At 37.8% G+C, this 21,763-nt stretch overlaps 1 protein-coding gene across 1 annotated transcript in view; it reads left to right on the top strand.

Moving 5' to 3' along the window:
• Positions 1 to 21,763, top strand: part of Mondo (MLX interacting protein mondo) — a 384,044-nt gene that overhangs the window by 234,111 nt on the left and 128,170 nt on the right. Inside the window, exon 8 of the mRNA XM_068353498.1 lies at positions 19,202 to 19,974. Within this exon, the coding sequence (XP_068209599.1) occupies positions 19,202 to 19,974 (773 nt within the window). The remainder of the gene's footprint in view (positions 1 to 19,201; positions 19,975 to 21,763) is intronic.

Genomic DNA, 21,763 nt, shown 5'->3' with positions numbered 1-21,763 from the left:
TAGTATTGATTTTGGACGTTTTACTCATCTGACATTGACATTTGACCTTCCAAAATTTAATAATTTCTAGCTCTTTACATATCAGTTTAAAATCCCTGCAAGTTTCATTACTTTAGGATCATAATTGTGGCCGTATGGTTGATCACCAGAATTTGACATTTTGCTTGACCTTGATATTGGACTAGACCTTGAACTTCGACCTTAACATGTATGAATTGGCGTAGATTTTCATGCACTCAAATATGAACCAAGTTTTAAGCCTCTGTGACAACGATTTCCAAACTTATTGCAGATTACATGAATTGGACATTTTGCTTGACCATGACCTTGAACTTTGACCTTTACCTCCCAAAATTTAATAAGTTTCAGCTTTTTGCATAAAAGTCGGTCCATACAAGTTTCATTACTCGATGATTAAAATTGTGGCCACGGAGCTGTCCACAAACAAACACACTCACAAACACAAACAGGGTTGGAAACATAACCTCTTACCAACTTTGTTGGCAGAGGTAAAAAGAAATGGGCATGTGCTGTACATATAATGAGAATGACAGACAATAGAAGGACATTAAGAATAATAGAATGAGTCTCAAGACATTGCTAAAGGAGCAGGAAAAGGAAGGGAAAATAATAGATTGACGAACTAAGAAAATTTGCGAGTATAAACTGGCATAGAAAGACCACAGACAGGTGCGAGTTTAGGAATGTCTGAAGCTTTTGTCCTGCATTGGATTAGCAACAAATCGTGATGATATATATATATATATATCATCACGATATATATATATATATATATATCATCACGATATATATATATATATATATCATCACGATATATATATATATATATATAATATACAGTATATATTATATATATAATATATATATATATATAATGTGTGTGTGTGTATTATTTATATAATATACACAAACAGTAAATGTGTTATGTGTATTGTGTGGGGTGGTAATGAAATCAAGAAAAGGTAAAATACATATTTCGAGGTTGAATAATGTCCCCATTGTATCCTTAAATGCCAGAAATTCAAAATAACGAATTATCTTTTTCTCTATGTATATGCACCGTCTCTCTCTCTCTCTCTCTCTCTCTCTCTCTCTCTCTCTCTCATATTTTCGACATTTACTTTTATGTATATGTATATATATTATACGTATATTATATACTGCATTTTATATATATATATATATATATATCATATATATATATATATATATATATATAAACAGTATTATTATTATTATATTATTATTATTATTATTATTATTATTATTATTATTATTATTACTTCCTAAGCTACAATCCTAGTTGGAAAAGCAGGATGCTATAAGCCCAGGGGCTCCAATAGGGACAATAGCCCAGTGAGGAAAGGAAACGATAAAAGATAAAATATTTTACGAACAGTAACAACATTAACATAAATATTTCCTATATAAACGAAATTTTAACAAAACAAGAGGAAGGGAAATTAGATAGAATAGTGTGCCCGAGTGTACCGTCAAGCAAGAGAACTCATATTATAATTTTCTCAATGCGTGTACACCGTCTCTCTCTCTCTCTCTCTCTCTCTCTCTCTCTCTCTCTCTCTCTCTCTCTCTTTCAAAAGGCATTAAGAAAGACATTACCTTTCACCCGATGGAATTTGGAGTTGACAGACAAAATGTATTGAAAGAAATTACTTGTATTTTTTTTCTAAAAGTTTTCCATTCAATTTTATTATCTAGTGGTTTTGGATTAAATAGATTGTTTGCTATCCTATAAGTAACCTTGTGAATCTCTGGAGTGTCTTGTAATTTCAATTAGCCATGATTTGTGACGTGTGACCCCTCAAAGGGACGATAGATAAGCAGATTCTAGACTTGCCATGCAGAGGTAAGCAGACAGGAGGATGAGAGGATCTCCATGTTCTGATGTAGCAATACGTAAACTTTGCAATGCCGAGCCTCACGTTTCCTTTGCTTGATAAGTGATAAAAATACAAGGCACACTTTGAACGACATTTGGTTTGCTCTGTTTGTAACATGCTAGGTTACTAGGATTTTTTATATATATATTTCTTATAAAACTTAATTAGGACAAAACAGACTTGAACGTTTGCTAAAGTTCAAGAAGGATGGCTTTAGGTTCAGTTTTCTTATCAGTTTTATCTCATCGGTGGATACTGTAACAGTGTGCCTAACCCCGTGCACTGTAGGCATCAATATCATTTGAGGGGATTTTGCAGCATCCTTCCAGCCACTAGCTTTACCCACTTTTTGCCTTTCTACTTTACATTCTTTCCCACTTTCTCTCATCACTTTGGTGTCCAATCTCTTCCATTTTGACTTCATTTGTAAACACGAGGCATCTCCCTTGCATAGTTCCACCACGATGCTGAATGGCCTCCCCGACAAAAGTGGGTCTAAGATTCATGAGAATATCCACCCAATAGGGTTTTTTTTTTTTTTTATAGAATACAAATTAGTCTCGCTTATAAAACCTGACGTCCAATTCAAATTAGTTTCGTGGGGAATGTGCCATGGTATAATAGCCCTTTTGTATTGTACACCTCTGCAAAACCTTGACTAACTCTGACCCAGGAGGTTTACCTTTTCATTCCCAGCTTTCTATTTGCTTGATATACTACTGTTAGTGACTGTCTGAGAGAGAGAGAGAGAGAGAGAGAGAGAGAGAGAGAGAGAGAGAGAGAGCATACATATTCTAGCAGCCATGTATACAGCCAACAATCCCTTTATACATTACCATAGATAATTCACGCTTCTTACCTGACTTTAATGAATGAGCCCTAGAATTCTTGCTTAACCTACTTTATGTACTTATCTTATTTGTGTGAAGTATCTGTTGATATCTTAACTTTGAGTTTTCTAAGCAACTTTCTTAGAGTAAACCTCAACTCTTATGACTGGGGAATAAGCACCTCTTGCCAATAAAATAATCAAGGGCTATCGTGCATGGCCCACTTAATTTAACCACTCTCTCTCTCTCTCTCTCTCTCTCTCTCTCTCTCTCTCTCTTGTCTTTTTCCTTAAATTTTTTAGTTTTCCCTCATCCCTATATTATGCTCTCTCTCTCTCTCTCTCTCTCTCTCTCTCTCTCTCTCAAAACTTTGTGTAAGCTTCACTTTCAATAATACTCAGATTTGGATATATATTGCTGACTGCTATCCTATTAAACTGGCGAACAATTCAGTAAAAGTACATGTGTGCGATACAAAATCTTTCATGCCTTATCACGTATCCAAAGATTATGCAATTAATATATCCAAGAAAATTATTCGACTTTGAAATGCTTGAAATAGTCCATAATAACTTGTAAGACACTGTAAAATCGACTTGAGAAATTGTATTAAGCTGACTCTGTGAGCCAACTTATTAAGTTTATTATACAGTCAATTGGATAGTACTAGCAAATTTTTATGACTTCATAATACTCAGATACTCACTTGATTACCTATACTACTACTGCTCTAGAAGTCGTAGGAAACATGTAACTTCGTGTGTGGTTATGTCCTTATCATGGTGAATTTTGCTCACACGTGCAAGCCTCCAATTGTTCCTTGGACGATTTTTATCGATAATAAACACTCATTATCAATCGGAAGTTCATTTTTCGGAGTATGCCACTTCTGACATTTTTTAAGGTTGACCAATTACTGTACTCTTTCCTCCAATTACACCAGAACATATAGGCCAACACGAGCGTTTCAGTCTCTTTATAGCATAGATCTCTTGATCTTAAGGATGCATTGGTGTAGGAGCTACTGTAGGTTTCATAGTCAGTAGTTGCCTATGACATAATGACTTAAGATCTCTAATGTTATCACTTACTCTTGTTAATGGTTCTGAGTTGATTATTCTGTCTGCTTCGCATAAGAGAATGTGGTAAGTATCCTTGCTCATCTGTGTGTCATACTTAAGCAGAAGTGGTGCTAGATTCTTACGATGGGATTGTATCATTTGTTCCCATGCACCTGTCCTCCTGCTCGTAGCAGGGGATAGAATTTCCATTCGATACTTTTGTTGTAGCTTTCTGTAAAAACCTTCGTTGTCCATTCTTTGCATTGCCCCTCTTAGCTCTGTCTTTCTGCGCCTCTGAAATTGTTCCATGGTCACTTTTCTTCAACTTTATATTGCCTCAACTGTTTAGGAATCCTCTTAGGGTGTTCATGAAAGCATCAGTGTCCAAAGAGTCTTCCATTTCTAGATGGATTGCATGTGATTAAGGCAAGAAAACAAGACTCCATACACCTTTACACCTTTACTATCTTATTTGATATTGTTTGATTCGCCCAGGTGTTAGTTTAGAGTGTAGTTGGGATCACATGATCAGGAGGTAGATTAGTCATCCATTATTCCATTGGCGGGTCTTGTATTTTCTTGCCTGTGATGCATTGAGGCAATGCACTATGAACATCTGTATTACCTCTAATTTCCCAGTACATTTTTCATAGTGCTAAGAGGACGTGGTATCTTCCAACATAAGACAGACATAAATAAGCCAGCAAGCCAATTTTTTGTGCAGTTGAAGAAGAGACATACCTAATGTGTTTCTCAAAAGTAAATTTGTTTTAGAGAAACACCTAAAATTTTAAAGAGTCAAGCAAAGTTGAAGAAACATTATTAATGCTGAGATGCGGATGTTGAGGAATCACTGTCCTCGACCTACTTACAATCATACTTTGGATTTTTCTAGAATTTAACTTCATGCCCGATAATTTGTATCATGTGCTAATTTTAGCCAGTTGGCTATTAAGGGATTCAGCAATCCCAGATCTACATTCAGGAGATGGAATTGATACAAAAAGATTGGCATCATCTGCATATGCTATGAGCTTGTTTTTTATGGCAAACCACATGCCATGTGTATATAGTATGAAAAGTAATTGGCCAAGAACACTACCCTGAGGAACATCAGGTATCTCATACCTGTACTTACTATGATGCCCATTCACCTCTCTCACAACTCAATCAACAACAAATTGAACAACCATGGCCTCATCACACATCCTTGTCTCAGCCCCTCTCTCACTGGAAACCACTTACTCACTTCATTTCCTATCCTAATGTATGCTTCACTGCCTATGTATAAATTCTTAAGTGCTTGCAACAACCTTCCACCAATTTCATATAACCTCATAACGTTCCACATCGCTTCCCTATCAACTCTATCATAAGCTCTCTTCAGATCCATAAATGTAACATGCACCTACTTACCTTTTGCTAAATATTTCACGCATATCTACCTAACTGTAAAAATCTGATCCAAACATCCCTTTCCTCATCTAAAACCACCCAGTGCTTCTAAGATCGTATCCTCTGTTTTATCCTTAATCCTTTTAATCAGTACTCTTCCATACACTTTTCCATCCACACTCACAAAGTAATATTCCTTGTATTACAACTCACATGCACAGCTCCCTTACCTTTGTATCTATTTACCAAGGCACTTGCTCCCAATTTTGGAGGGTAGCTGACATCAAACAATGAACAAAAGGGAACCTTTCCTCTCTCTGCTCCTCCCAGCCTGAGGAGAGATTCAGCCAAGTTTGGTTGGTACTGCTATACCTTTGTATAGTGAAACAATACATACACACACCCAGTCCACTAGCACCATTGACAATATAAACCATATATTAAACAATCTCTCTAACTATTCGAGTACACCTACAGCCCCTTCTTTAACATCTCAGCCATAACATTACCCATACCAGATTCTTTTCCTGTTCTCATTTCATCTAGTTCTTTCTTCACTTCCTCTTGAAATCTCTCTCTAATTCTTATCTCCCATCACTGGCACTGCAATACCTGCAACAGCAATTATATCTGCCTCCCTATTAACCTTAAAATTCAGCAACCTTTCAAAATATTCAGCTCGCTTTTTCCTTGCCTTCTCTCCTTTCAACAACCTTCCACTTTCATCTTTCGCTCACTTCATTTCTCATGCTCCCTTCACTTCTTTCCGAAACTTCTTATTCTTTTCATACAAACGACTCGATCCCTGATACCACCTCCAGTCAGCTACCCTCTTTGCCTCAGGTACCTCACATTTTACTTCCTCATTTTTCTCTCTATATCTTTCATACTTCTTTACACAATTACTCTGCAGCTATTCTTCAACTGCCATCTTTTTTCTCTTCCATTTTCATCTTCACTCCTCCATGCCAGCATTCACTACCCTTCTTCATGCTGCCTCCAACAATTCTCTTGTCATACACATCACTTGCAATTCAAACAAAATTTTCTTTTACTAACTCCCACTCTTCCTCTAGATCATCAGTTTCTCTCACTTTCACCCTGTCATATGCCACTTCAACCTTTCTAGATATTCACATTTTACCTATAAGTCTTTAAGAATTTAAACCTTCACTACCTTCCTTTTACGTCCCCCACTCTATTTCCCCACTTTATTGCTACAACGGATTTTCCTTCAACGAATCCAATTGATTTTATCAATTCTATTTTTAGAGAATTTATTCAGCTGCCCATTGCCATTTTCGTTGTGTAGATATGCACACACGAAAGCCAATTAAGGCTGGTGTTTAGGACTATGTTTAGGTAGTAGGTTGGCCAGGGCACCAGCCGCCTGGTGAGATACTACCGCTAGAGAGTTATTGGGGGTCCTTTTGACTGGCTGGCCAGACAGTATTACATTGGATCCTTCTCTCTGGTTACGATTCATTTTTCTTTTGCCTACACACACTGGGTAGTCTGGCCTGGTTTTTCCACATTCTCCTCTGTCCTCATACATCTGACATTACCAAACAATTTTTCTTTTCTAAAAGAGTTAACTACTGCACTGTAAATGTTCAGTGGCTGCTTTCCTCTTGGTAAGGGTAGAAGAGACTTTAGCTATTATAAGTAGCTCCTCTAAGAGGACACTTCAAAATCAAACCATTGTTCTCTAGTCTTGGGTAGAGCCATAGCGTCTGTACCATGGTCTTCCGCTGTCTTGGATTAAAGTTATCTTGCTTGAGGGGATACTCGGCCACGCTGTTCTATCTTATTCCCCATCCTGTTTTTAAGTTTTCATAGTTATATATTAAAGATCTATTTCAATGTGGTTGCTGTTTTTAACATATTTTATTTTAATTGTTCATTACTTCTCTTGTAGTTTATTCATTTTCTTATTTCCTTTCCTAACTAGGATATTTTTCCCTGCTGGAGCCCTTTGGCTTATAGCATCCTGCTTTTCCAACTTGGGCTGTAGCTTAGCTAGTAATAATAATAATAATAATAATAATAATAATAATAAAAGGCATTAATAATTTCTTGTATGCTTGTTTTCGCTTGTGTAAACAATTGATATGTTGATGTTGCATATACCTAGTGAAGGGGGATTCTTTGCATTTTCACATGGTGTATGGCAAAATGTTAAATTATGAACGGGTAAAGGTATAAAACTTTACCGTAGATTTATTTTACATAAAAATACAATCTCCTTCTTTCGGCTACAATTGCTCATTGTTTGGCGGAAACAGCTATTGATGTTATTTATGCTATGTATAGGAAATTTATTGAGATATCCATTGCCATTTTAAATTTTTTTTAGTGTTATTTATCATGAAGTCAGGAAAAAATGTACAGTAAGTATATATATGTATATATATATATATATATATATATATATATATATATATATATATATATATATATATATATATATATATACATATATGTATATATAAATATATATATATATATATATATATATATATATATATATCTATATATAAATATATATATATATATATATATATATATATATATACTGTATATATATTAGCCATTACTATCCCACAGCAGAACAAAGTCCTCAGATATGTCCGTCCACTTTCGTCTGTTTATGGTCTCTCTATGCCAGTCCACATCCGCAAACTTTCATTGTTCGTCAGTCCATCGTCTTCTTTTACTTCCCCTGCTTCTTTTGCAATCTCTAAGAACCCATTCTGTTATTATTAATGTCCATTTATTGTCTTGTCATTCTCATTGTATGTCCTGCTCATGTTCCTTTTTCTGACATGTTATGATATCCTCTACTTTCGTTTGCTCTCGTATCTATGTTGCTCTTTTACTGGCTCTTAGTGTTAATCTCATCATTATTCTTTCCATAGCCGTTTGAGTTGTAACTAGATTATGTTCTAAGCCTTTAGTAGAGCTCCTAGTTTCGGATGCACGAGTTAAAACTGGTTATATACAAACGTACATGTTATGCGCCATGGTTTGGCCTGAGTTAAGGCATGAGTAAATGATTTCTTTTCCGTGTTCTCTTGGGTGTATAACTTATTGCAATATTCATATTTCGTGATAATTTGAAAGGCCATTTTTTTGTGCTTTCATATTTTATACAGAATTGTATAACCATATAAACATTTCTACATAAGAATCTGTATCGTTAATTTGTATACAAAAAATTAAAAAGAAAAAATCCGTAATCTAACAGTTGCTCAATATTTTTTTAACAATGCATTTTCTTTTCAATTGAAGTTCTATATAGAAAATCTATTCAGAATTATAATTTTCACTTCAATTTATCTCTGTCTTTATTTATTTGTTAGGTATAATACGAAACGTAACCGTGAGTAGGTTGGAAAATATCAAAATTGCACTCTGTAAAATTTTTATCTTGTAATCAATCACAGCTTTTCACCAATGACGCTTATACCAAAATTCTTCCCTCACCGTGAAAGATCAACCATTTCTACATAATGTTCGTATAAAATAATTTCCTCAAACATACATCTTACATCTCTCATGATTATTTTCATAAAATATCCATGTTTTTCGCTAATAAATACACGTTAATCACGTAATTTTGGTTAATTCTTAGCATCGCAAAAATAATCTGCTTGCGTCGTGAAAAAGTTCATTCATTCCTCGACATAAAGTATGAAACCAGAAGCACATATCTGTTATAGTTTTGACGTGCCGTGGAACCTAAAAAAACTCGAGAGGGTTAAACTGTTGAACAACTCACTCAAAGAATACATGTGCGCTGCAGAATGTTTTTTACGTCTCCCATATTAAAGAATTACCCAATGAATACATCAAAAGATTATGCAATTATCATTGAAAAGGATTACGCAATTAATGTATATAAAGATTACTATTATTATTATTATTATTATTACTATTATTATTATTATTATTATTATTATTAAGCTACAACCCTAGTTGGAAAAGCAAAGTGCTATAATCCTAGGGGCTCCAACAGGGAAAATAGCCCAGTGAGGAAAGGAAACTCAAGGAAAAATAAAAATTTCAAGAAGAGTAACATTAGAATAGATATCTATGTAAACTATGAAAACTTTAACAAAACAAAAGGAATGAAAATAAGAGAGAATAGTGTGCCCGAGTGTACCCTCAAGCAAGAGAACTCTAACCCAAGACAGTGGAAGACCATGGTACAGAAGCTATGGCACTACCCAAGACTAGAGAACATGGTTTGATTTTGGAGTGTCCCTCTCCTAGAAGAGCTGCTTTCCATAGCTTCCATAGCTAAAGAGTCTTCTTCCCTACCAAGAGGAAAGTGGCCAATGAACAATTACAGTGCAGTAACCCCTTTGTTTTAGGAAAATTGTTTGCTAATCTCAATGTTGTCAGGTGTATGAGGACAGAGGAGATTATATAATAAATATGCCAGACTATTCTGTATGTGTGTGTGTGTGTGTGTGTGTGTGTGTGTATGTAGGCAAAGGGAAAATGAACCGCAACCAGAAAGAAGGATCCAATATAGTACTGAAATAAATAATCGATTTAAGAATTAATGAAAAATTAAAACAGCATGTTTAAAAAAACATTAACAACATTAAAAAACAATTCATATATATAACTATAAAAAGACTTGTGTCAGCCTGTTCAACATAAAAATATTTGCTGCATCTTTGAACTTTTGAAGTTCTACCGATTCAACTGCCCGATTAGGAAGATCATTCCACAGCTTGGTCACAGCTGGAATAAAACTTCTTGAATACTGTGTAGTATTGAGCATCATAATGGAGAAGGCCTGACTATGAGAATTAACAGCATGCCTAGTATTACGAACGGCATGGAACTGTCCAGGAAAATCTGAATGTAAAGGATGGTCAGAATTATGAAAAATCTACTGCAACATGCATAATGAACTAATTGAACGATGGTGCCAAAGATTAATATCTAGATCAGGAATAAGAAATTTAATAGACCAGACAGGAGAACAATACTCGAAACAAGGTAGAATGAAAGAATTAAAACACTTCTCCAGAATAGATTGATCATCGAAAATCTTAAAAGACTTTCTCAATAAGCCAATTTTTTGTGCAATTGAAGAAGACACAGACCTAATGTGTTCCTCAAAATTAAATTTGCTGTCGAAAATCACACTTAAAGTTTCAAAAGTCATACAAAGTGAAAGAAACATTATCAATTCTGAGATCCGGATGTTGAGGAGCCACTGTCCTTGACCTACTTACAATCATACTTTGAGTTTTGTTAGGATTCAACTTCATACCCCATAATTTGCACCATGCACTAATTTTAGCAAGATCTCTGTTAAGGGATTCGGCAACCCCAGATCTACATTCAGGAGATGGAATTGAAGCAAAGAAAGTAGCATCATCTGCATATGCACCAAGCTTGTTTTCTAGGCTAAACCACATGTCGTGTATATAGGAGGAAAAGTAATGGGCCAAGAACACTACCCTGTGGAACGCCAGATATCTCATTCTTATACTCACTATAGTGACCATCAACAACTCTTTGAGATCTATTACTTAGAAATTCAATAATAATGCTCAGAAATGACCCACAAACTCCCAACTGTTTGAGTTTGAAAACAAAAGCCTCATGATTAACACGATTAAAGGCAGCACTAGAATCAAGGCCAATCAAACGAACTTCCTGACCATAATCAAGGGATTTTTGTACAGCATTGGAGATTGTTAGACGGGCGTCACATGCTCCAAGGCCTTTACGAAAACCAAGTTGCAAACTAGGGAACAGATGATTACCTTCAGCAAACCTATTAAGATGTTTTGCCAAAAGATGTCCAAACACTTTAGATGATATGGGAGTTATGGAAATTGGGCGGTAATCAGTTGGACTTGAGCTACCTCAAACACATTTACATAGTAGAGTAACATTACTAATTCTCCAACAAGTGCTAAAAGCCCCTCTTTTTGTTAATTTGCGCAAAATGATAGATAACTTTGGAGCTAAGAAATCTGCAGTCTTTATAAAAAACAAGGGAAAAATACCATTTGTATCTACACCTCCATAAGCATCAAGATCCATCAACAAAGCTTTAATTTCACGAGATCGAAAAGCTAAACTAGTTGGTTTAGCTTCAGGGAAACAGGAATGAGGAACTTCGCGTTTCTCATTACTCTGCTTACAGTCAAATGCATCAGCCAAAAGAGTTGCCTTTTCTTTAGGGCAGTGAATGACAGAGCCCTCTGGTTTAAGTAAAGGAGGAACTGTTGCCTCTACACTATAAGAGTGCAAATTTAAGGGTAGCCCACTCCTTATATTTCTGGATTGTACCAGAAAGTGTTTCTTTTTTTTTTTTAAATTGTATTCTTTTTCAGTTGAAACATGAATTCTGAGCAAAACCTTTTTAAGCTCAGTATAGAGTCCTTTCAATACACGTCATCAAACTTCCGGTCCGCCATCTTGGAGGGCAAACAAAGACGCGTTCAGTGAGTAGCTATTGTTGAACTGTTGAATATTTAGCCATTTCATCACATTCACATTCACACAATGCCCAGTTTTTGCGCTATTGCTGGCTGTGGGAATCGAGGACGAAGAGATGACAAGAGTTTCTACCGCATACCGGCAGTTATTCAGAATCAGGACAAAGATACAGAGGAATTATCCAAGTGCAGACGTGACTTGTGGTTGACCAGAATATCACGGGCTGATCTACGTGAATCCTCACTACCCTAGGCACGTATTTGTTCATATCAGGTCAGTCTCGGCTAGGCCCTAAAAGTATCATTATTCCTGTGTAAACATGCTATATCCGATTGCATATGTGACTTGACAAGTATCATCGTCAGTTCAGTGTGTAGTGTGTGTGGGGGAGGGGCATCTCAATTTTTAAACATCAAAGGGGCATCTCAGATTTTCAAAACAAAAATTAAAAGCGCCAATATTGGCTATATTAACAAAGGCTACTTACCTAGGTCTTTATTTCGTCAAGGTGCTCATGCCTATATATAATTAAGTGTATATTTATATTTATCTTAATTTGTGTATTAAATTGTGCAGACATACAGGCCTATGTGATGAATAAACATTGATTATAAATAATAATAATATCTGAAAGCTGGTTTAACCCGGAGGGGTCTTCAGCTTATATATGAAACATTGAAAAAATAATTAAACTTGCGCATTTAATTGCAAGGAGGCAAAACGATCCTCCAAGAGCATTACAATAGAGTTTGTCCATCATGTGTTTATATTTATATAAGAAATTATAGCATTTGTAACCAAACACAAACACAATGTTTAGGCATGAACTGATAAAGATTTGACATTATAATGCAAAACTTTTACATACATTTTGACAATCAAAAATTATAATACACAAGGTTAGGCTAAATGATCAATATTAGCTTTATAATTATAAACACTCTCTTCATTGGCCCAGTGTTTATCTAATTTTGGACTTAAAAGCATTAAAGGGAAAAACAACGAATTCTAGAAGCAGATTATTCAATGGAAATGTATGCCCACTCATGTTTTGGGTTGGCCGACAGTACCAAGTAGTTCACCATATCAATGTATGAAATACTGGGAAAATCCTCAATATTTTGACTGAATGAATTCTGCATCTGGTATGGATCTAGGCCATCAATTAGATCGAGTTTCTGCTTGTAAAAACGCTTATCATCACCCGACAATTGTTTGACAAAGTCGCTCTCATTGTCCATATTCGCTGTAGCAGCTGCCATGTTTTCGCTTTGTATGCCCTCCAGCATGGCCGCCGGCGATTCCCAGTGACGTCATTGAAAGGACTCTATAGTTATTCCAAGTAAAATATGATCTGTTACCCTTCCAAAGATGATAAGCCTCCTACTCCCCTAAATAAGCACGTCTACAATCATCACTGAACCATGGCCTGTCTTTTACTTGGTACCTTAGTACACGATAAGGGATATGCCTATCAGTTATGTTGACTAGATTCTCATTTTAATGAACAACGGGATTAACACTATTATACTGCTGTGATCAATTCAAGCCCAAAAGATTACTCAAAATGCCATTCCAGTCTGCTTGAGATTTTATATAAAACTTACATGAGTATAATACTTCAGGGACAGGCTGCTCAGTCTTCACCACTAATGAAATCAAGGAAGGATCAGATGTCCCAAGTGGAGAGCCAACTTTACTTGTTATAACGCCAAGGGAGTTGGTGTATATGAGGTCCAGGCAGTTGCAGGACCTATGAGTAGCTTCACTTATGATTTACTCAAAGCCTGATTCAGAGGTAAAATCCAAAGCTATTAAACCATGGCGATCAGTAGGAAAAATAGAAATTAACCACTCGCAATGTTGAGCATTGAAATCACCAATAAAAGCAAAAGAGGACTTTGTATCATCTTCTGGTAATAAAAACTATACATCACTCTTAAAAGCTAAATGAACAACAATGATTACAAAAACAGTGTAGACAGAAATATAAATAAAGTAATTGATAAAACCCATCGGCTATAGACGAAAAGTCGGAAAAACTGGTCAACATGGCAGAGCCGATACATCTTGCAAGGCTAAATACCCTCCAGTATAACCACTTCAACTGAAGGGAGGACAGTAAGGATGGTTTTGAAAAGAAAAAGAAACTGATAAGGAAAAGACAACCTCTTTATAAACCAAAAGGCATCCAATGGCCCTTCTATTAAGCCTGCCCTACACACCATTAAAAAAAAAAAAAAAAAAAAAAAAAAACGAGGAAAAAATAATTAGAATAGTGTGCCCAAGTGTACCGTCAAACAGAACTCGAACCCAAGACAGTAGAAGACCATGGTACAGAGGCTATGACATTACCCAAGAAACAATGGTTTGATTTTGGTGTGACCTACTCCTAGACGGTGTAACAAATCTTTTTTTAACGGAATGAAAACAACACTCACAGCTTTGGGAACTTCTTCACATATAAGATAACGTTGTGCGGTGAGCAGGATTTTGCCTGAGGTAGTGAATTCCCCATCGTATAGTTCAAGAATAGATTAAGGGATTTTCGCTGATGGATTAACGTCTCTCTCTCTCTCTCTCTCTCTCTCTCTCTCTCTCTCTCTCTCTCTCTCTCTCTCTCATATGCACGTACGCACGCACTCGCACACGCTGAGTCAAGATAAGCTATGTAGTGTATTTAATTTCGACAGATGAAAACACTCGATGTGGTAAGATAATAGAAATTTTGTCCCCAACTATTTTTTTTTTTAAACGGAAATATCATTACCATGATACCCAGATCAAAATACATGGGAGCTATCGTTTTGAGGACCCAAAACATGATCGATTCTTATTGACAGAAATAATGAACCTTGCCAAATATTGGGCACTGACCTTGTGCACACGACGGTCGATTGTAATTATACCAAATTTATGGATATTTGCCCTACCCAAATATATATAAAAGAAAAGTAGAACGACAACTAATGGCTGCTACATAATTTAACATGAAATAAGTAGAACTTATACGACCTTCCTTTTTATGCTAAATTGTTCTGAACAGAGTCCTTTTGCCATAGAATGCTATATTTCTTTACAAATTCAAGATTTACAAACTCGCTAAAAGCAGAAAGCTGTGCACTCCTTTTCCCATGCAGTGGTAAAGCTGATTCTCTCTCTCTCTCTCTCTCTCTCTCTCTCTCTCTCTCTCTCTCTCTCTCTCTCTCTCTCTCTCTCTCCAGTCGAGAATTGCTGTCCCGTCTTTGGCACTCGTGTCCTCCGACTAACCCATGAAAATGCCTCCCTGTTGCATCTTTAAGCAACCAATGGTGTACATATTTGAAAACGAGTTGGGCGATTTCCGGGACGTCCTGCCAAATAAATAGCCCAAGATGCAATGCCACCGGCCATTTCTACGACCTCGATACTGGGCACAATTCGCACCTACTGTTAGCTAGTGTCTAGTTCCCAGCAGCATTTATTTCAATGACTGTGAAAATGTCAGAATACCCTTGGCCCAGGACCTCGACCAAGTAACCCTCAAATCCAGGAAGTGTACGACAAATCTGCGGCCGAATTCTCTCTCTCTCTCTCTCTCTCTCTCTCTCTCTCTCTCTCTCTCTCTAAAATCCAGTATGTCTATATTGACTCATGCAATGTGTGTGAGAGAGAGAGAGAGAGAGAGAGAGAGAGAGAGAGAGAGAGAGAGAGAGAGAGAGAGAGAGAGAGGATGTGGACATAAATGACCAGCAACATTTAAATTTATTCTATCGTATAATTATAGCCTTGAAGCATTTCGGTAAAAAAAATATATTAGTTTGAACCATATCAGTTTCCAAATCCATGTTTAATTTTGATTTCCAGGTCATTATGTTAACCCTCTCTCTCTCTCTCTCTCTCTCTCTCTCTCTCTCTCTCTCTCTCTCTCTCTCTCTCTCTCTCTCTCTCTCTCTCTCTCTCCATTAACATTATTACTATATTATTATTATTATTACTACTTTGCCAAGCTACAACCCTAGTTGAAAAAGCAGGATGCTACAAGCCCAAGGACCCCAAGAGAGAAAATAGCCCAGTGAGGAAAGGTAACAAGGAAAAGGAAAGTATTTTAAGAACAGTAACAACAGGAAAATAAATATTTCCTTCATAAACTATAAAAACTTTAACAAACAAGAGAAAGAGAAATTAAGATAGAATAATGTCCCCTAGTGTACCATCAAGCAAGAGGTGTTAGCTTTTAGAGGAAATTTCATTGGAGGCAAAATGAATGTTTCTTGGTCTCAAATGACCTCATTATTTTATGGAGACTAATTCGGACATGAGAACGGAAGGAAGTCTTGAGACTGAAAACTCACGTGCAAGATGGAAGGCTTAAGAGGAGAAGCGTATCCACCATTAAGGGTAATGGAGTATCAAGCGAAGTTTGGGTGGGTGACAGTACCTCGCACATGTGATGCAAGAGCAAATATGCTTAATGATGCGAGTTTTATGTGTGGAAATGTTACATGATCGAAGCAGATTTCGTGCCATGGCCCTCTCCTCGGATTAAAAGTGTGCGTCATTTTGAAAGGAACCAATTCGCTTCCGAGGCGGATAAGTTCATTGTGTTTGTGATTAAGATTTATTCATGATTCATAAGTATGCCATCATTTGCAAACTGTTAGATGTACGTAATATAGTTCCAGGCTGTATAAGGTTATATATGTGTGTGTGTGTATATATATATATATATATATATATATATATATATATATATATATATATATATATATATATATATATATATATGTGTGTGTGTGTGTGTATTCACGTGTTCGTGTTTATATTGTGTGTGATTCTGAATAATATCAAAGTAATTTTTAATTCTGATTTTTTTTCATATATTTAGCACATACTGTACAGCTTTGTTGTTGTCAGTGGCACAACCCCCAATTTTTAAGTGCCAAGTGCCTCGCTCTCTGATATTTTTCCAGACGTGATTACTGATGGACTGTGAAAGCCTTCGATGCTGTATGTTGCAAAACATTTCAGAAGAGGAATCAGTTGGTTCAAACGTTAATTTCCAATTGAATGAGATAGTCTGTGTGTAACATTTTGGGGGTTGTGGATGAGGAAGATACCAAGAGAAGCCAAGAGGCCAATGGGCATTGAGAGCGAGGTTTAGGGGTGTGTCTCTCCCTCTGATAACGTAGGGTAGAAAGTGACCAATCAGACGTTGGAAGTGGGAGACGCCTGGCCAATCAAATCTTCGGGAGGGGATGGGGTACCTGTAGGAGGGCTTTGTTTCAGAGATTTTCGTCCATGTGTTGCAGTGTTTGGTCCCATTTGGAATTGAGGGTTGAACACTGGTTGTGGGTCGATGGGCAATGCTGGATGGTTTCGGGATTTGCTTCGGCAGCCGAGTGGTGCAGCTGGGGCTTCCCCTCCGTCACTTCGGTGCAGACAGCGAGTCTTCCGACACCAGTCGAAGGAGCGCTCCAAATTATCTTCGCTCAGCCGCTCACATCGTCGTCGTTCCGATAACACTTAGTACCCGCTCTGGTCCTGGCTGTCTCTTGTTGTTGTTACAGTACTCTGTAATACTCAAACATTAACTTCGAGACCCCTGCTTGCTCTGCGTAGCTGTGGCGAAAGCATATTTTTATGCGGTAGCTGAATCCTTAGCTCTCCATAAAGCTTTTCATTGTCCCATCGTCAGCTGGGTTGAATCATTCGTTTTTCGCAGTTCATTTTACATTGGTAATTCTTGTTACACACAACTTTGAAACCAAACCTAAGTCTGTCAAGTCGTTGCAGATCGTTATTTAATTTTGTTACAATCCAGGTAATGTTTGAAAGAGGTGTTGCGCAAAATTGAAGCTGGTGCCCGATATTTTCCACTTAAATTTTTGAATTTGGACCTTGAAAGACAAACATCGCAAAGGACACACAAAGAAAGTATCGCCGATGACAACATTCTGTTGATATTTAAAAGCACAGGCCAGCCATAAGTGAAAAAGAGACAGCATGCACACCTATGCATATCCGGAATACCCCGGCTATCGTAAGTAGTCGCCACAGATGAGTACTTGCTCTGGTTAAAAAAAAAAAAAGTGTCCCATTGAATGAAATCTTTTTGAGTCAAATCCCAGCCTCACCTCAACTTAAATTTTAGATTTTGTTATTTTATATATCTATTTTCTTTGGCCCATTCACAGTCTTCTTTTGTCGAAGTTTTAACAAAAGTTTCTATATCACGACTGAGACTTTATTTTCCATTTCCCTCTGCAATCTTCATTTGGTTTCAGGGGACCGATTTGCGCTTTTAAACCCGAATTAGCACTTTTGAATCCGGTAACTTCTCTAACCTCTTTTTCGCCAATGAAAATCAATATGGGGTCGAAGTCATTTCTTTTTTGGGACATTTATGGGTGCAGCATTCTCAGATCTCGTGCAAAGGTTGAATCAGTTAAATCTTAGCGCTAAGAACAAGCAAGTACAAAACCATCAGAATTAAGCCAAAGAATATTGCTCAATATTGACTAAACCTACCTTTTTCAAAGTTATCTCATGTCAAGTTTTCTTTAACTTTTTCCGAGAAACGCATTATAAATCATAATACAAAACAGGCAGATTATATTTCCGCGTCCACAGATCCGTTGTTTTTCATAGAATCTCGAGCAGTTTGTTCTTCAGTTCATCTGTAGTGTGTTAGTCTCTTTAGACTTCCTCCTCCTCCTCCTGGTCGACATCGCAGATTCACTCTTACCTTTTCTCTCTCTCTTAAAAATAAAAATGATTCTTTGTTTAGCCTTTTTGTATCCTGCGCTTAATGGGTGAATAGGACAGCAACCTTCATTATTCGACGGAACAAACTCTTTGAAAGGAACGAGGGACGTTTGCATGGAAACATAGAATTTCATAGTAGACTGGAGTTTTGTTAAATCTTCCGTAGAAATAGATGGTGTGCAGACAAACACCCAAGAATGGTTTCATCTTTCTGGTCATAGTTAATTGATGGCTATCTCGTTCGCAGGTTAGACATTGTTTTGACAAGTTTCCTTTTTAAAGAAGATGAAAGACGTTTTAATTTTCATAAGATATTTACGCAAATCAATTACTAATTGCTTTATATATGACATAATTGATATATAAGTAGAAAAATAATTGTAATTAATACTTTACAAGTTGGGATGCAAACAAGACTTTCGTGTAAAATGTCACTAGATATTTGTTGCTGAGGTTTATGCCTGCGAGGAAGTACACCACTCTTGTATGTTGGTACCAGATTTAGGGAAACTAGGGGTTGTCATTTTTTTTTTTTGTGACGTAAAAGAGTTTTGTGTGATAATGCACTATCGTTGGAAGAGGGTGTTTTAATGAAATATTAATTATGCTCCAAGCTGAACGAATATTGTGTGTGTAAGGTTGTGATCTTTAACATCAGGATTAAGAGTGGTATTGTCTCCATTGGGTAGGGGTAAGGGGAGGGGAAAGAGGGAGGATGGAGAGCCAATTGATTTGTTTGTTTATTAAAGTGTTTGTTCGTATGTCGTTCCAGAAATGCTGGCTGGTCGAGGACTCCCAACCGTACCCGAAGAGGATTTCCTTCCCGAGGTTGGCCAGACTCCCGAACTTCCCCCGGCCTCTTCTCCCAACCACCACCACCAACACCTTCACCAGCAACAGCAACAGCCTTCCCCTGTCTCAGGACTTCAGTACACTGCTCGAGTAACAACAAACCCTTTCTTGGAGGCCGTTCATTCCCCTACACACAACACCAGTAATAATTCTAACAACAACAGCCCCTCTGGGGGACACATCGCAATCACAGGCTCTCCTCTCGGACATCATCTTCATCCTTCCCCAGTATACAGAAGTTCACCAATGCCGCCCCTAGAACAGCAGCAGCAGCAACCCCAGTTGGTGTCCCTGCCCACTCAATCTCCCCCTTCGTCATACCATCAGCCATCCCTTCGACGCCCTGCTAACACCAGCAACAGCAGTCTTCTCAGCCAACCCCAGTCTCCCATACAATTACAGCCTCAGCCTCCAACATCTCCCTTGCAATTGACCCAACAGCAACCGCTGACGCCACCCCAGCTTCAGCCACCCCTGACACCGCCGCATTTACACCAGCAACCTCACACGCCTCCCCAGCACCTAAAACAAGAGCCTCCCTCGCCACAACTTCAGCATAACAACAGCCCCAGGGTCTTCCTCAGAAGTCATAGCCAGCATGAACTTGGCACTCACAAACAACAACAACAACAACAACAGCAACAGCAACAGCAGATCGCCTCTCACAATGACGATCCCTTCGTCATGCCCAAGGTTAGTGTTCATTCATGTTGATCTCTCTCTCTCTTTTATATGACCAAGACAATAACAAATATTTGCTCGCCCTTCAAGTTCCATCTACTCGTTTATTCTGTTTATTCTATCTACGCACGCTTATATTCCTTCGCTTTTTATCTGCATACATGATGTCCATTAAGCCATATATTTTTTCTCTCATATAACAGACAAACATGTGATGCCTTTTATCATATTCACACATACAAAACCCATCAACAAATACAATAATGTGTAATCTCTTATCTTCAACGTTCTCGCACATATCCTTCATTCTTACAAATTCTGTCTATACGTACATACATCCTCTCTCTCTCTCTCTCTCTCTCTCTCTCTCTCTCTCTCTCCTCTCTCTCTCTCTCTCATGCAAATACCCACACCATATACCCAGTACACTATTATCGTTCCCTGACTCTATCTCACTTCCATCCCATCCACAGAGAAGCCACTTATAAAATTTTATTTTTCGTCAAAATCGTAAGTTCACTTTGGTAAATGTTACGTGTTAGATAAATCCGCCTTCTGCCTGGTCGACTTCTGCTGCTTCTGCAACTCTGCCATCAGGAATGTCTCCCATCGTTTGTTTGGTCGGCTGCCCCTGAAAGTTAGGTGGGTTATAATGAGGAAAGGGGAAAAATTGTGCCCAATTGGTCGAGCAAGACACAGCGCCGACACCTTCAGGATCGTCTCGCGTCAAGTGTTAGTTGCTAGGGCGCTTCTCTCGTCCGTCAAGGTCGGCAGCAGCAAAGCCTGGCAGGACTTGCGATTTGAATTAATATCCTGTGAAGGAAATATGATGAGAAGTAGCGTTGGAGAAAGACAGCAGCAGCATCGCAGGTATCGCCTCCTTCAGGTCAGGTTTGTTGGTAGAGCTTCTCTCCGGCCTCGTCCGCCCCTTCATTCATCTCCTGCAACAGGGGGTGTAGAAGGGAGAATGGCAAGCCCCAAGGCCCAACCGTTACACCACACTGAAACAGCAACAACTTTGATCATCTGTCTTAACTGGTCGGCGGCACATTCGATAAAATTCGTTTCTAGCGTGCAGAGTAGTATATATACCCTGAGAGGCGGGGCTACACGGGAACTGGATCTTGGGGAAGAGAGGCTGGGAGAGGGTGGCCAAGGTGATTACGAAAAGAGCGGGGCATGTTTGGGGGGGAGAGGGAGATCATCGCTGCCCAGCCCAGCTGAAGAATATTTCCTGAAGCGATATACCACGGAGGCCAATCGGCTTGCTTAAGCTGAAAACTTGATTTTTCTCGTATGCTTTATGCTTGTTCAACCATTTATTTGGTTTTTAAAAGTTCTCAATATGTGAATAATTTGAAAACTGCATTAAATATTGGGAAATCATTTTTATTTCTGAAAATTTAATTGTCTTGATACATGAAAAAAATCGTTTATTCTCCTATCTTATTAGTTGATATCATTTTAGTTGATGTTGAGAAATATTTTCTAAATAGTGTTGAGTTGTGGGTCTGGTGAAGGGTTGGGGGTTAGGAGGCGGAGCTTAAAGTGGTCTGATGTTCTATCATGTGATGGCCATGTGAATGAAGCCGGCACGATTTCTGTCCTATTTTATTGTTGTGGAGAAAGATTCAGGGAACTTCAAGAGAGTCCTGTGGGGCCAGCCTCTTCCCTCTACTTATACACTGGTGCATCTACTGTACAGGTCCCCTTTCTTGTCTAACTCCAATTAATAAGAAACTGTCCCTTCTAGCTTAGTCTGGGCAGCATTCAGTGTGCCAAGAAGAAAAGGTCAGAATAT

The sequence above is a fragment of the Palaemon carinicauda genome, chromosome 30, assembly GCF_036898095.1.
Source record: "Palaemon carinicauda isolate YSFRI2023 chromosome 30, ASM3689809v2, whole genome shotgun sequence".
Taxonomy (NCBI): Eukaryota; Metazoa; Arthropoda; class Malacostraca; order Decapoda; family Palaemonidae; genus Palaemon; species Palaemon carinicauda.
Note: the sequence above shows the minus strand (reverse complement) of the source record. Positions and strands in the feature narration are given on the sequence as shown.